Consider the following 16910-nt stretch of genomic DNA (forward strand, 5'->3'; position numbering starts at 1 on the left):
TGTAGCCACAGATGTACAAAAAGTCTCAACACATGCATAAAACATTAAAGCAGTAATGCCACAGCAGAATCAGAATCTTTTATGAATGTGTGAGCACGGTTTTTGAGGTTCACTGTGGTGTTGGTACGTGTATGCAGATAACGCAGAACTGCTGCCTCATTCTTGCGTCCCACCTCAGCAGTTAGAGCCGCACACATGGTTAAAATATCCTCATCCCCTTTGCTGTGACGTAGATCGGATGACACCGATGCTCTGATGATAATGTTCGTGCGTGTGTGGCTACCCGTGGCTGTGGCTCCCCTGTAGTGAAATATCATTACAGGAGATTACTTATCACCCACAGCGCCACGGTTCCCGTGGACCGTGAAGCCAGTTAACTGAGAAACAGCCCATTTTGAAGCCACAGCCCTTGCTAATCATTAGCCTCAAACATTAGGTCTTATTTGGACTTTGTTTATTATTCCATTAATTGACCACGGTAGTTAAAAGCGCCTAATGTAAGGTGAGCGAAGTCTGATCAGTGTGTGAACATCTTGGGTAGATCCAGTTTTTTCTTTCTTTCCTGATGAACTAAGAACTCGATCTCTCATCTGTGTCTGTCTCTCCTGTCTTTGTGCTCAGCCTGTAAGGAGTCATCTTTGGACTTGACACTTAAGGGAAAGTTCCTGCTCACGGGAGGTTTATCTGCACAGGATGCTCTTCATCCATCTCTGCTGAATGGGGGGGGGTGACGTGGCAATAAAAAGCAAACAGGCTTTGCCGCAGTTATCCTTTTCCTTCTCCCTTTTTTTTTTGTACATAAAATGACTGTTGTAGCCAAGTGTGGTGTAAAATGGGACTGAATATTTTTTAAAACTTTTGTGTTTATCAGAAACTGATATGAATGTTTTTAAACAAGCAGGAAACTGAAAATATTCTTATTACCCAGTAATGTATTTAAAAAAAAAAAAAAAAAAAAAAACTGTTTTGTGCAAGCTTGTCAGATAACACAGCATATTTTACAGCTGTTTTGTGTACAATATTTATCCAGATTTGTAACTTATTTTTATACCTTGAAAATACTGGTGTACTGTGGATTTCTGTGAAGGTTTTGAATAGAACCGTATTTACTGTGATAATACTGTATATGTAAGCTGTCACTTGTAGGCATATTTGAAAATTGTCTAGTTGTAATTACGTTGTATGTGACATAAGTCTTAACAAATTATCCTATTTATAGTTACTGAATGCAGTCCTGTTGACTATGTGTGAGGCAGTGAAGAGCGAGGTTGTGGCCGTCATTCAGACTTTTATTCTGTGGCATTTTTAAAGTGTTTCTGGAGCAGTGACTCAGTAGTTAAGGACACGACCGTGTAGCTCTTAATCTCAGCCAGTCTGTAGATGGTAGATGGTGTGCCATTAAAATAAAAGGCAGACATGTAAAATGTTTAAATAACAGCAACTTACCTCACCTCCTCGTCCACAAGTAACATGAACTGTGTGTATCATAGTTGTTAAATGTTCATAGGATGACATTACCGCTATTTAAGCACTCCAGAATTATCGGTAAGTGTTTTCTACGTCAAGTTGTCTCTTTTGGAAATGAAATATTGTGTTTGTAATAAAATTGGGGGGGGAAACGGCCGATGTTAATGAATGAAATTTCTTTCTGCAGTGATGCAAGGTGCTGGAATGGCAATGGTGCAATCCACTGTTGCATGACTATATTATACTGTATAAGTTCTTTATGTATGTGGTGGGAAGGAGGGGGTAGGGGTGGGGGTGGGGGGGTTGGCTGGGTTATTTGGCGTCCATTAGCAGAACAGCTTTGGGAGCATGCTGTGGAGAAGCTAATGAGTGAGCCAGCAGGGCAGGGCCACTGCCAGCCTCAAATGTTGGTGAACATGCCTGCAGAGAAAACCCGAGTTCAGGGAGAGGTCTGCTGCAGCATGGCTGTCCTTCTCCTCAATATTTCATGCACTGGTCACACATACAAAATTCTTCTTGGACTCTGGTATGTGAAACAATGATTCTAATAAATGTAGGCAACACAGTGTCAGTCAACACAAACTCTTCAAAGTGCCACTACTCGACCAGTTTGTATTTTTGGGATTAACGTGAACCTTTTGATGCATAAATAAACGTTTTAGGTTTTTTTCCTTTGGTGGTCCTCTGATCAGATTTTTATTTATTGTTTTTTTTTTTTTTTAAAGCTTTTAAGTAAAATATTTGCTCGGTTTTTCTGGCGTTTATAAAAAAAAAAAAAAAAAAAAAAAGAGTCATGCTCTTCTTTGTGTCTTGTGAACAATGATAAAATTTTTGTAGTTTTGCCTCAGTACACCACCACAAATGGATTATAAATCACAGACTGTGTAATTGAAGTGCAGTCTTTTGGCTTTAATTCAGCTGGTTTTGCAAAACATTTTTTGCATGAACCTTTTTTTTTTTTTTTTTAAATTTTAATACAAATTCCCCTATTTTCAGAGGTTCAAAATTAATGGGACAGTTGACTAACAAGCAGTCTCATGTCCAGGCGAGGCCCGCTCCCTTGTTTTCTCATGTCAGATGAAGCAGATGCAATAACTGAAGCTGATTTGGATTTTATAGCTTTTCCCTGCAATTTTAAATATGAGGCCCAAAGAGATGTCAGTATGAGTGAGGCAGAGATAAACTTTTGCCAAATCAACAACTTAGTTCTCGAATGAATGCAACAGTCAGCTCGGCTCACCCAAGAGGCCTGGAAGACCACACAGGATCTTGATGACAGATTATATGATCATTACTTCCATGGTTAAGAAAAATAACTTCACAATATCTAACCAAGAGCACTCTGGAGGAGATGCCTTCATGAATTTTCCAAAGTAACTAATTGTGACAAAGCAGATGAGAGGAGAAACCTGCACAAATTGTTTGAGTCTCTTAAGCGCGTGCAGTAGAGGCAGTCCACTGAATCGTCAAGCAATTAAAGCAGCATTATTCAATAAAGACGGTGGAAAATCATCCTGCCACTCCACACACCTGGACAAGAAGCAAAAAACTTTAAACTTTTTTGAATTCATACAATTCAAGAGTGGAGAACAGATCTGTCACCTGTCCGAGCCATGTTTAGTGATACGAATCCTGCAAAATGCTTCTGTTTACAATTTCCACTTGCATCTTTTTAAAGTGTGCTACTGGGGAGCACACAAAGCATCCATGAAATGCATGCAAAATTATTTTGTGAAAAAAAATAATTATTGTTTTTCCACCTACCTTCACCATCTGCTCACCCGGTCCTTCCTGCTCTTGTACAATCTCTCCGTCCTGTCTCCATCCTCCTCACTCCTTTGCAGTGACAATCACAAACATTATATTCGACTAGAAAATAACAGATATAATCTATAATAATGATGACATATAACACACTGCTTTATGTGAATCCATCACCAACAACTGTGTGAAAAAGAGAGCCTGCACAGACTTTATCATTGTTTGTTGACTTTTTCTTTTGTCTCCAGTAGAAGATTTGGCAAAATATAACATTAGAAGATGATGTCATAAAATAATACAAGCCAGTCACCTGACAGAGCATGCTTTTCAGTTATTAAGTACAAAACTGAATGTAGAAAGACCCACAAACGAGCAGCAGTTGGAGGTGATTTGCAGCAAAGGCCTAGCAGAGCGTCTCAAGGGAGGAAACGCAGCATTTAGTGATGTCCGTGGGTTCCAGACTTCATTGACTGAAAATGATTTTCATCCAAATATTACAATCTCTGAAAATGACTAATTCCTATACAGCTAATGCAATACTACTTGAATTAAAGCTTGATTGTTTGATTTAAAGTCCACCATGATGGTGTACAGAGGCAAAATTATTTTAAAAAAATGTGTTTTTGTCAAACAAATTATAACCATAACAGATTTAAAACCTCTGGTAAGCAGGAAGTTCTCATTAAGAAAGCACATAAGGTGAGTTAGGTCAGCGCATCATTTACAGTAACTCAGTGTAAGTCATCATTTTATCGTGGAAGTGAATAACATTCTTTTGAAATCGCTGTTATTACTGTAAAGTCAATTTATTACTCTGTTATGGGTTTTCCATCTGAAAAATGCAGCTAATTATTTCACAGATTACTCATTTTTATACTGCATGCAATATCGCTCCTTGAATTCGATATTAATATAAATGACTTAGTGCAATAACATTCCCAGCACCAACGATATTCCACTTTGGAAGCGTTTCTTGGCCCAGTAACTCTGGATTGAGTATCATGTTTTCTTAATGTCTCCAGTTCTCTGACGCATTGTATTTCCAGCGCTGATTATTTGCAGCGTGTTTTGAATGAAGCAACAGAACATTGTTGAGGTTTGTCCAAGTCATGACTCCAGAAGTGACATCAGTGGGATCAGACAGACTGATACGACCAGCAGGCAGATTTAGAAGATGGACAGGAGCTCTGCCTGCAGACCTTATCCTGCCTCAGCTACCTGTGAAGGAAACGCTGGGCTGCTACCCTGAAGTGACGTCTGCTCAGTCAACCCACGGAATGACTTTCCCTCCTTCTTTCTCTAAACACCCGGTACGGTGCCAATCCCTTTGTCTCCACTGGAAAATCCCGGATAAACACCTTTGGATGTTTGCAGATATGTTATTCATTCTTTAATATCAGTCAAAGAATAATGAAAAAGCAGGCACATTACTCACACTGCATCTGTAAGTGTTGCCTATTAGGTCTGCACTTCTTCAAATCTGGACCCCTTCCATTGTCTGTGTGTCTGCTTACACTTGGTCCTGAATCAGCCATCTGAGTTTCTCATTGTGCAAAAAGATCTTCCCTTTGCATTGGCTACATGCTCTGTTGTCTCAGTGAAGAATGGAGGCATTACATCAAGAACAAAAGCAGCTTCTCTAAATCTCAGCCTGGAATCGTTTTTCCTTAGTCCTGAATGTTTTTCAAAGAAACAAACAGAACTAAATCTGACTAGTTCTCAAGTAAAGCTGAAAGGTTTTCATATTAATACATTAAAAAAAAGTAGCATATTGGGGGGAAAAAGGTCCTTTTTGTAATTAAAGATTAACTTTCTTATATTCTATATTCATTACACAAAGTGAATATTTCCAAGCCTTTATTTGCTCCAATTTTGATGATTGTGGCTTATAGCTCAGCAAAATCACAAATCCAGTATCTCAGATTATTAGAATATTCAATTTTGAGTAAATTGCTTTTCAAACAGCAAACACTGTATATCAAGTCCAGTACATGCAGCCACAATCATGGGGAAGTCTGCTAATTTGACAGTTGTCCAGATGAAGATCATCGACACCCTGCTCAGGGAGGGTAATCCACAGAAGGTCACTGTTGAAAAGGTGGGCTGTGTTCAGAGGGCTGCACCGACATTAAAGGAAAGTTGAGCAGAAGGGAAAAGTGTGGTAGGAGAAGGAAAAGGCGAACAAGCAACAGGAATGACCGAGGCCTTAGGAGGATTGTTGAAGTTGATTCAAGCAGTTGGGAGAGCTTCACGAGGCTGTTGTCGGTGTATCAAGAGTCTTTGGGAAAGAGGCTACAACTGTTGCATTCCTAATATGAAGACAATCCTGAACCAGAGACGATGTGGGGAGTGTCTCACCAGCACTAAAGAGAAGAAGAACCAGACAGTCACCTTTCTTCCACGCTCTGAGGTTTGGTTTGAGCTTCAGCAGGTTGTCTTGACTATGTCTACATGCTGAAATGCATTGAGTTGCTGCCATGTGACTGAACAGAGTTTGAGAAGTTAAACAGGTGTACTCAATGAAGTGGCTGATGAGTGGAAAGTCTGCTCTTCATTTTAAAACCAAGGTCCTGGAGTGTGGAGGAAGAGTGGAGAGGCACACAATCTGTTTGAAGTCCACTGTGAAGTTTCTGCAGTCAAGTCAGTTAAAAAAAATTAGTATTGGTATTGGAAGCTAAAATATGACTTGCCAATACTTTTGTCTTTGGTAGGAAATACACGTTTATTTCAGGCTTTTATCTTTAATAGTTTTTAAGATATTCATGTTCAAACAGTGCCTCAGATTTCAATGTGTCAAAAAAATGACCTGGACGTGGGTCGACTGATTTATGTTTTTTTTAATATATGTCAAAGTATTTGATAAATAAAGCTAAAAATTAACAGTAGTCATTCTTTATATCCAAACTTTGAACCATAATATTCTTTATGCAAATTGGAGATGGTTTAACAGAAAATGCATTAACAAGCCAACACTCAGACACTTACTGATGTATCTGTCCCAAATTACAGATCCTGATTCAGTTTGATGGTAAGAAAGACCAATCACAACAAACACTCTCCTCAAGGTGCTGAATTCATGAGCTAGAAGCTACAATCATCAAAATTAATAAAAAAAAAAAATCAGAGTTTTGCATCAAGTCAGTTAAACTTGTGGGATATTGATCTGGTCAGTTCAGTAGCGGAGGGGGTTGTTAATCACTTTCAGCTGCTTTGGTGTTCATGAAATTAACAACAGGTGCACTAGAGAGGCAACAATGAGACAACCCCCCCCCCCCCCCCCCCCCAAAACAGGAATGGTTTTACAGGTGGAGGCCACAGACATTTTTCCCTCCTCAACGCTTTTCTGTTTTTTTCATTAGATTTGCATTTGACTAGGATCAGTGTCACTACTGGTAGCATGAGGTGATATCTGGACCTCACAGAGGTTGCACGGGTAGTCCAACAATCTTCCTGGCAATGGCACATTGCCAGGAAGTTTGCTGTGTCTCCAGCATAGTCTCAAGAGCATGGAAGAGATCCCAGGAGACAGGCAGTTACTCTAGGAGAGCTGAACAAAACCTTTACACAAACATGACATGTTTCACATACGGCTTCTAAAACATAAGCAACTGAAGGGAAAATAGTTTGATAAATCTTTGCTTTGTAAATATATTTTTCAGTAATTTTCAATCATGTTTGTGATTCTAAAACTGCACCAAGAAGCCCTGGTGATCTTGTCTACTGAGTGAGCTCTTCATCTGTCTTTTTTGTTTGACTCTGTTAGAGATGTTGCAAGTCAGTGTTGTGACACAGCTGTCTGTCCAAAGCTTCCCGTCCTTGTATTATTCATTCTGAGGGGTTGTGCATTTATTTAAGCTTTGTGCACAAATATATTTTGACAGCTTGGGACTCTTCCATTAGCGCAGAAAGCGTACCAGAGAAACACTCAATAGGCTGTCCTCAAATGGCTCTGACTGTTGACCCCTCCTGTTAACACAAAGACCTGACCCTGGCTAGGCATCCTTCAGCTAGGGAAACAAGTGAATCCTCAGTGTTACAGTGCGGGGTATCCCTCTTGTCAGTGTGTTTCAGACATTGTGGATGCCAGTAATTTAGCACTGTTTCAAGACACATCAGTCTGTTTCTTTTTGTTGTTGTTGTTATAATAGTATATTAACACTGATACCAATATATCTACAGTGAGCTAAATGCAAAGTCTGGAAAACAATGATCAGAATCTGAAGAAACAGCAGCTATGACTTAATGTCCAAAGCGTCTGTGTGTTGTGATATCAGTTTAAGTTGCACTAAGGCTGGGCTGTACTTTCATGTATTACCAATTTGTACCACAAGATGGTGTAGTGAGCGGACGCATTAAATGGCAAGGGAAGTCACTGAGAGCACACTTTTATTTACAGTGGCAGACTAGCAAAAGGCAGAACCACTTGAAGAAATGGGAGTAGCTAAAAACAAATATCTAAATTTAAATATCAGCACACATCTGGGCCCTGTTCCAGAAGGCAGGTTCAACAAACTCTGAGTTTACCCATAAATTCCAAGTTGATTAAGACAGTGAGTTTTTAAGTTGATCTCAGCTGATTAGAGTTAATTCAGGGTGAACTCTGGAGCATATTCACTCTCAGTTACGCAGGTGTGTGAATAGTGAAAGAAAGCCTGGAAAGTGGAGCTCCAATACCATGATTTATCATGGCAACAGGTAAATAAAGAGCAAAATCTCCATTTTAATCCAGTGGACCAAGGAATATGAATGTTTCAATGTGGACCGTGATGTTTGTCTTAGAAACATTTGCCCAACTTTCCTTAAGAGGCCAAGCTGGAATCCCACCAAACCCATTACATTTTTAAATCTAATCAGCTGTAACCTTGAGTTTTCAGTTTTCACTAAACCTGCTTTCTGGAGCTTGAACACATCTTAACACACCCACTGGGAAAATCCCGCCCCCTGGTGGTGAAAGTTTTAGTTAAATTATGCAAAAGGGTTATTGCAAAAAATACCTTTAAAAGTTACTGTGTTTTGTAAATATATCTGGCAATGTGCAGGTCTTACAATATTCAACATCACTCTAATAAAATGGTCTAATAGTGTAGTTTCCACATGTAAAATCCATCTTTCAGGTTTAGGATATCCTCAACAACCCACCCCAGAGTTGCTGCCATCGGACAGGAGGGAGCTTCTCTGGCTCATCGCCTCATATCAAACTCCTTTCACAAATTTTTACAGCCTCCTCCAGAGTAAACAAAGGTGGCTGCTTTTCACCCAGCATTAACAGCTGTGAACTGTGGACTGAGAGCCTACAAAACAGGGACAAACTCCGGGGTCGGAGTTCGGAGTCACTTTGCTATCTGAGTACTCTCACTACAGATGAATTGTGGCCAGAGTTTTTTAAGGTGATGATTTCAGGTGGGGTAAAAAATGTAAAATAAAGCAAAAATATCTAACTGACCATTATTTGACTATCAGTTTTATTGCTAAATGTTGATATTCAAATATGTTAAAATATAGCGTGTACAAAAATGTATTTTGTACACAAATAGTAGTCTAAACTGAATGTTTTTGGTCTCTCTTGGATGACTAAAACCTGTTTTTGCAGCCACCGTAGCTGGGATGACTCACTTGAATTGATAAGAAAAAAGAACTCAGTTGACTGCAATCTGCAATCTACTGACATCTAGTGGTGGAAATATTACACACTGTATCTTTAAATATATTCTCCATATTCTTTGTATTGTGAGTCTCCATGAATTGTACTTCGGGTCATACTTTTCCTTTTTACCAATTTAGTTTTCCGTTCCTCTGCTTTTGAATGCAGAGTTTTTTTTTTTTGTTTTTTTTTTAAAGATACATTTTCACACAAACTCTGAGCATTTGACAAGCTGCTGATCTGCTGGGATTTTCCCGCACAGCCATCTCTAGTGTTTACAGAGAATGGTCCAAAAAAGAGAAAATATCCAGTGAGCAGCAGTTCTCTTGGCCAAAATGCCTTGTTAATGCCAGAGGTCAGAGGAGAATGGCCATGCTGCTTTGAGCTGATAGGAAGGCAACAGTAACTCAAATAACCGCTCATTACAACCAAAGTATGCAGAAGAGCATCTTTGAATGAACAGCATGTTGAACCTTGAAGCAGATCGGCTCCAGCATGAGAAAATGACACTACAGGTGCACCTCCTGTCAGCTAAGAACAAAAAACTAAGGCTGACCAAAATTGAATTACAGGAGATTGGGAAAATGTTGCTTGGTCTGATGCGTCTCAATTTCTGCTATGACACTGGGATGGTAGGGTCAGAATTAAGTATGAAAGCATGGATCCATCCTGCCTTCAGGCTGCTGCTGGTGTAATGGTGTGGGGGATATCTTCTTGGCACACTTTGGCTCCTTAGTACCAACTGAGCCTTGCTTAAAATCCACAGCCTGCTTGAGTATTGTTGCTGCCCACGGTGTTAAGGCAGTTCTGAAGATAAAAGAACATCTAGTGTGGTACTAGCAAAGTGTGACCTAATAATGTGCCTTGTTTTGGAGTGGTTTTGATCTTTTCACCTTAATTATGGAGCAAATGTGACCAATGTGACGTGTCTTGTGACAAAGAGCTGCATGACTGTTCCTTAAATCAACGCAGTCAGCTCTGCTGACTTGGAAACATCAAATCACATCTCTCCAAAATGGGGAAAGTCAAGAGTGTAGAGATTACGTAAGTCATCATTACACTTGACCTGGAAGCAATGGGAAGGCCTGCATTAATGAGTTAATATCAAGCCCTGCCTTTGTGCTTAACCAAGACTCATTCACTGCTATTTCAACATTCAAACTCTGCCACAGTAGCCCTTTGGCCATTTACCCAGCATCGCTCCCTCCCTCTCCACCTTCCCATCAGACTGTGTAGTGAAACAATAGTAACAGCTTTTATTTATAGTTGATAGCATTTCATCAGTTCCACAGTGTGTCATCGGCACTGGAGGAAAAAGCGGCAACAATGGGGAGTGGAAGAGTCGCAGTATATATGATTGAGGATGTTCCCGCTTCAGCCCAGAGTTATGGTCTGCCTTTGGATTCGTTGTAAGAATGTGTTCATTTATCATACAGTTTCTCTTTTCATGTTTATTTTCTGCTTCTTGTGGGAATTTGGCAGGATCTGCTGGGATTAGATTCTGAAGACCTAAAACTGTATGACCTCCAGCTGGTCATCATCATATGACAAATAATCACCAATATAAACTTAAAGCAATAATTTGCTACTTTTAGACTGGCATTAAATTATGTCTCTGGCCTCAGCTTGTGATTAATATTCCCGTTATGTATTTGTGAATTTGCTTGCAAATGAGATGTTTACAGTTTTGTGCTCCATAGTGACGTAACAGCAAGAATACAGGAAGAAATTAGAGCGTAAAGTCATTTTAGACCCAGCATGGCTAACCGGCATCAGCATATCAGACCGGTTGATGAGCTGATCCATGATGGCCAAGCAGAAGTATAGCGTTTGGGCTGTTTTCTGTATTCTGATCTCCGGCCTAGGGGAAAACCAATTAGTGTAGGCACATTAACCATGCCAGGTATTGGCTTTTCTTATACCTCATGTGAAATGAGTCTATTACAGTCCGTAGGGTACTGTGCCATATTTCCCATACGTACAGTATGCCTCTCCAGGAAGGAGATTGTGAATGACTTAGGTTGCCATATGGGAATAATGTCATGCTTCTTTACCTTTCTTAACCAATTCCCCCTTGTCAGATTGCTTTAGATCATCCTTAGCCATACACAGAACAAAAAAAGCACACTCCTCCATGAGATGATAATGCAAGATAATGTCAAAAAAAATTACTCACAGGACGCCACATTATACACTAATCATCACCAGAGCAGTTAAGCTCATCAGCATTATCTCCACGACACATCTCTCCCATCTCGATGATAGCCATCGGTTAAGCCTATGAGGTTTCATGGTTGTGTTGAATTTTCCCCACTCTCCCAGCTGGACTTTTTTTTTTTTTTTCCCCCTCTGGTGATTAAATACATTTGTCATTGAACTATGATTGGCCTGCTACCTCTTCTCTTGCGGCCTCCCATTTTACAGGCTTCAGTGATTTGTCAGAATCTGTGCCCAGTTTTCTATGTGGTCTTTTTTTTCTCCCCCTCTCCATCCTTAACCATCAGCCTCTTTCTCCTCTCTCCTCCCTTCATTATCTCCTTATGATATCAAGTATTACGCTGTGACAACTACAACTCTATTTCCTCCACGCATTAAGCAATATCTTAGAATAGGATGAACGTCCATCAGCAAATGGAGTATGATGAATATGATTTAAAAAGTGAGTGACTTGCTCTTTCGGCATGTTTTTGTCATTTTATGTGGTGAAAACCCAAATATTATGCTCACGATGCATGTCAAAATTTTAGTAGTTAATGCATGGATCTCTGATTGTGCATAAGTAATACCGCTCAAACTGCTGTTTTAATAGAGCGCTGCAATCCTGTGGAGGTTTTATCCAGTGAATGTCATATGCTGAAATAGGATATATACATTCACCAGTGAAAATGTCCACTGAGTGGCAGTTCTCTGGGCCAGTCGGCCTTGTTGATGCAAGAGGTCAGAGGAGAATGGCCAGACTGTTTTGGGCCAATATGAAGAAAACAATAACTCAAATAACCACTCGTTACAGCCAGCGTTGGGTGTAACATGTTCCAAAGAAACACGCTACTTTAATCAATTCAAAATCAAATGAATCAGTTTTTTTTCTTCCTGTGCACTTGCGCTACAAACAGCTGATTTCATGTGCAGGGAGGAGGAAGATGGTGGAGCGGTTTGCAGCCTTTCAGAGGCAGAGATATGGACACTACTTTTATTTTTATTGCACAAAAGGACAAGGGTGCAATGAAAAAGTGTAAACTACCTCCAGAACAGAAGCAACTACATAATACTGCTAACACAACAAGCATCTGCACAGACAGCATGCTAACACAAAGCTAGCCGAGAACCCAGAGTGATGCTAAAGCTATGTGTATGCTGACCTCAGGCCAGCAGCCAGAGCCTGATCTTCAACAGGTAACAAAAGCAGTGATGAGCAGTCAGGCTTGCCACATTGTGGCCTCCATTTCTACCTGTACATGTCGCTTTGAAGTCTCTTTGGACTGGTTTTCAGCTTTACTTTGTCTTGCTGTCTTTGTGTTCATATGTGAACACTAAAAGGAAGATTGTATTTTATGTCCTCATTAGGATAAGGATTTGTGTTGGTGAGTGGAACTGCAGCCTATGGTTCATATTGTTAACTGCTGTGGACCCATCCTGCCGTGTGTCAGTGATTCAGGTTACTGCTGGTGGTTTAGTGTTGTGGGGAGTATTTTCTTGGCACACTTTGTGCTCCTTAGTAGTAATTGAGCATTGTTTAAAATCCACAGCCTACTTAAATATTGGTGCTGACCATCTCTATTACTGTACCCACTTTTAAATTGCTACTTCCAGCAGGGTGACACGTTGGTGTCACAAAGCTCAGACCATCTCAGGCTGGTTTCTTTAACATGACAATGAGTTCACTGTACTTGAATTGCCTCCACAGTCACCAGATCTCAATCCACCTTTGGGATGTGGTGGAGCAGGTGATTTGCATCACAGATGCGTGGCCGACAAATCTGCAGTAACCTCATTATGCTGTCATTTATAGACAAAAATCTCTGAAGAACGTTTCCAGTGCCTTGCTCATGAAGATTTAAAGCAGTTCTGTAGGCAAAAAGGAAGGCACCCCAGTACTAGCAAGGTGTCCTTAATAAAGTGTATATACAAATAAATTTGTTAACGAGGTGTTTGCCAACTGTATAACTCATAATGAGTGTGTTAGTAAAAAAGACGAACGTAGACAAAGGTACATATAACTGTCTGTCCAACAGACAATAAGAAATACCTCTAACAGAAGGGCATGAAAAACACTGAATCCACTAAATCACAAATAAACTGCAAAAGGAAGTCACAGCGGCCAAAAAAAAGAAAGAAAGAAAAATAGTTAGTCAATCTCGCTTTTCTCATTAGATGTGACTGACTCACAAGGTTAGTGTTTAGCTGTCTGCTCAGGTCACATTACTTAATAGAGTGGTGTCCAATCCCTCTCCCAAACACACATACACATGGAAGAAATGGGCACGCAAACTCTGGCACGGATGCTACCCTTTTATCTAAGGGCCAGCCCACTTCTTTGAATAAACTCTCTAAGGCCTGCTGCATTACCTGATATGGGAATAACTGGTGACTGTAACACAAGCATTAGTGTGTATGAGCTGACACTTGTGTTTTTTTTTTTGTTTTTTTTAAACCATCAAACTAGCCTCATGTACAAAAAACAAGATTGTGTCTGCGCAATGTTTTTAGGGACAGGATCATCAAACACTAGACAATGTGTGAGCAAATCTGTTGCCAAGTAGTAGGTTTGTGTCTGAATTAGCAGTATTTGCACACAGGTAACCTTTTGTGCTAGGAGTGACTACTTGGCAGTCCAGATAACATCAGGGGGCTTCACTCTTCCTATATTTAAGTTGTTCCCTTGAATACAACATCCACAGATGTCTAATCTCTGATGAAAAACTATTTTAATCTCCTTTTAGCTGACACTTTGCTCATACAAGCTCAGCATACAGATTTTGATGGATTGCCTCGATATTAAATGTTGCTTTTCTTTTCAAAATCTATTTTCCAGGACAATATATCATGTTTGCTAGTTGCTATTGGCCCCACTATTGTGGTAAATCAAAGCAGAGGAAATAATAATTTAGCATGTGGACAGAAAAAATATGGCTTGCATAAATTCCTGAGTAGGGTTCATTTTGGCTATTCCGTTTGTTTTATTTGGTCAGTACATTTTCAACCAAAGGACAATTACAGTACTCTGCAAAAGTCTTGAGTCACCCCTCAATTCTTTGTATTTTTCTTCCAAGGAGCCAGACTTGATTGTGGTCTTGAGCAGTAGTTCTCCAGGTTTTCTGAAGGTCTTTCAAAGTTTTCAAGTTTTTCTTTAGACATTGGCTGCTTTTTCACTCATTTTCAGTCCAGTCCTTGTACCAGACCATTTTAGGCTACTTAACACTCACCTATGAATCATTCAAGCATAAAAATGGCACCTAATTCATGGGATGAACCAGTGCTGTGTCCAGCATAACAGACAACCAATTTTAAACTGTTTCTTTAGGCACTTTGATTTTAGCAGCCTGTCACAAGACACATAATTTCTCATTTCTTTAGTTGAATCTACTGTATGATAAATGCCAAAGATAACACAGTTTGACAGGCATAAAAAGTATTCTATGCCTGCACCAACAAGGTGATTCCCAAAGTGCTTTTAGCTGAAAACTTGGCATATCTCGGCTTGTGCAGTGTGTCCTTAAAAAAAACTGAGGAAAATGGACAAGTGGCGGACAAAAGAAAAAAGCGGAAGGCCTAAAGAAATAGGAAAAAAATCCAGCAGGAGCTGAGAGATTCTTCCTGCTCTTCAATTGATCCATCTGCTGTTTGCTGAAGCCTCATCAGAAATGATCTGCCAATGATCCCAAACACACTGGAACTGCAGTAAAAGCATACCTAGATAGAAAAACACAGTGGAACAATATCAGTCGTGGACTGGCCTCCCCAGAGCCCAGACCTCAATAATATTGAAGCAGTGTGGGATCATTTTGACAGGGAATGGAGCCAACATCCAAAGAAGTGCTTTGAATGTCCTTCAGGAAGCCTGGAGAACTATTCCTGAAGACTACTTAAAGAAATGACAAGAAAGCTGCCTGAGAGAGTTCAGGTACAGCAGTATTGACCCATTAAGGAGAAATAACTTATGAACAACTTTCCATCAGTCTATCATACCAGATAGCTGAACTTTTCCATGTAAAATTAATCTAGTTTCAAGATGTATGAGACGGTTCCTGCCCCCACATACAGTTTCATGTACCACCTATTTCAGATCTTCAATCGAAAGCGTTTCAGTGGCATTCAAATATAGGCTTTTACTTGGCCATTAAATAACACTTCATTTGTTATTTTTTACCCATATCCTGGTGGATTTGCATGTGTGCTTTCCCATTGAAAGACTTGTTTCTGGTTTAATGTAAACTTTTGAACAGACGCCCTCACAATATCTTCAAGCACTTTTTGATATGATGTAGAATTCATAGTTGATTCAATTACTGTTAACTTCCAAGTCCCCGAGGGAGCGAGGCAAACCCAAACAATAACATTTCCACCACTGTGGTTTACGGTTATTATGAGGTTTTCTCCTCAAAAGCTGCCTTTGGTCTGTGCGAAACATGTCTACTGTTCCTGTGGCCAAACAACTCTATCTTTGATTTGACTATCAGGACTAAAGTGCTGGTCTTTAGAGCAAAAATAAACTTTCACAATGAGCAAAGTTCTTTTTTGGACAGCAGTAAGTTTTTCCTGGCACGTCTCCAAGGTAGCACAGATCTCTCCAATCTCTTTCTGTTTGTTGATGCACTTTAACACCAAAAGTCGCAAAAGTTACCTGCAGGCTGTAATGAAATTTGTGGTGTTTTTTTTTTTTTTTTTTTAAAACATCTTTATTTTTTAATCAGATGAACTGATCTTAATGGTGAATTTGTTGGGGATATTAGTCTTAAATAAACTGGCAACCATTTGAAATTTATGCCAGATGATTTTCCCTCCGGTGGAGTGATTTATTTGCTATCATTTGGAGATCCTTTTAAATCATTTGCCAGACTCCTAGGCATCAATGTTTTTTTTTTTTCCTGAAGATCTGAAGGAGCTCTTTAGATCTTGGAATGATGACACCACACATTTCAGTGGCAAAGAGAACACCAGATGTCAGAGATTTAAATAAAACAGGGTCCACCTGTCTCTTAAGAAGGTTCTAATCACTGGCACATATTCTGGAGTCTCTGATTCTAAATGAAAGGATCTGACGCTGACACAAACGTACTTTTTAAATTTCATTTGAAATATGTCAAATGACTACATGTTGACTGAGTATATCACCTTTATTTACTGCCACTCTTTCAGAGAGGATCAAATCTCAGCTTGTCCAAATATGTAGTGAAACCAGGACAACACCGATGGAAAAAATGGAAATATTAATCAGAATTAATCAAAATCGGCCCTATACTGTCTCATCATCATCATGCCATCTTTAGTCACGTGATGTAAAGTTAAACTCACAATGAGATTCATAACATCCACATGTAGCAGCAGTTGTTAAAGGCACGATGACAAGCTGTCTCCTGCTCGCAGAGAGGCTAAAGGAGGTCATTGATGATAAGGGCTGAACTCCGAGCACTGCGATGTATTTGCGATGCAGTTCCAGGGACGACACGTGAAGAGGGGCCATCGCAGCCTCCTGCCTCACAGGGCTCCTTTGGCCTGTGTATAATTGATGAGTGGAGTGAATAAGAGATGAGTTTGTGACTGTCAGCCAGCCTGATGGGGACGGACAGAGCTCAAGTTTGGCTCTCCTCATCTGGCTGATGATGACAGCGATGGTGATGATGATGCTCCTGTTTCCTCCATGACTCTTTCCTGGACTGTGTTTGGACTGTGCGTCACCATTCTCATCACTACTACCTTTTCTGGATGGCAACCGAAAAGGCAAATAGAGGAGAAAGAGACAGAGCGGGGCCAGTGTGTGTGGGGGATGATGAAGTGCGCCAGAATGGAAGATAGATACAAGGACTGAAGGTAGGAGATGATA

General features: G+C 40.0%; 2 protein-coding genes across 3 annotated transcripts in view; one reads left to right on the top strand and one right to left on the bottom strand.

The window, feature by feature from the left end:
- LOC115781708 (zinc finger protein aebp2-like) overlaps positions 1–971 on the top strand; it is a 22002-nt gene extending 21031 nt beyond the window's left edge. For both annotated transcript variants that reach the window (XM_030731531.1, XM_030731532.1), the window contains one exon: positions 622–971. In XM_030731531.1, coding sequence (XP_030587391.1) covers positions 622–628 — 7 coding nt within the window. In that variant the 3' untranslated portion in view covers positions 629–971. The remainder of the gene's footprint in view (positions 1–621) is intronic.
- Positions 1–16910, bottom strand: part of LOC115781709 (zinc finger protein aebp2-like) — an 86757-nt gene that overhangs the window by 35048 nt on the left and 34799 nt on the right. The gene's annotated exons all lie outside the window — the stretch shown is intronic.

The sequence above is a fragment of the Archocentrus centrarchus genome, chromosome 6 (assembly GCF_007364275.1).
Source record: "Archocentrus centrarchus isolate MPI-CPG fArcCen1 chromosome 6, fArcCen1, whole genome shotgun sequence".
NCBI lineage: Eukaryota > Metazoa > Chordata > Actinopteri > Cichliformes > Cichlidae > Archocentrus > Archocentrus centrarchus.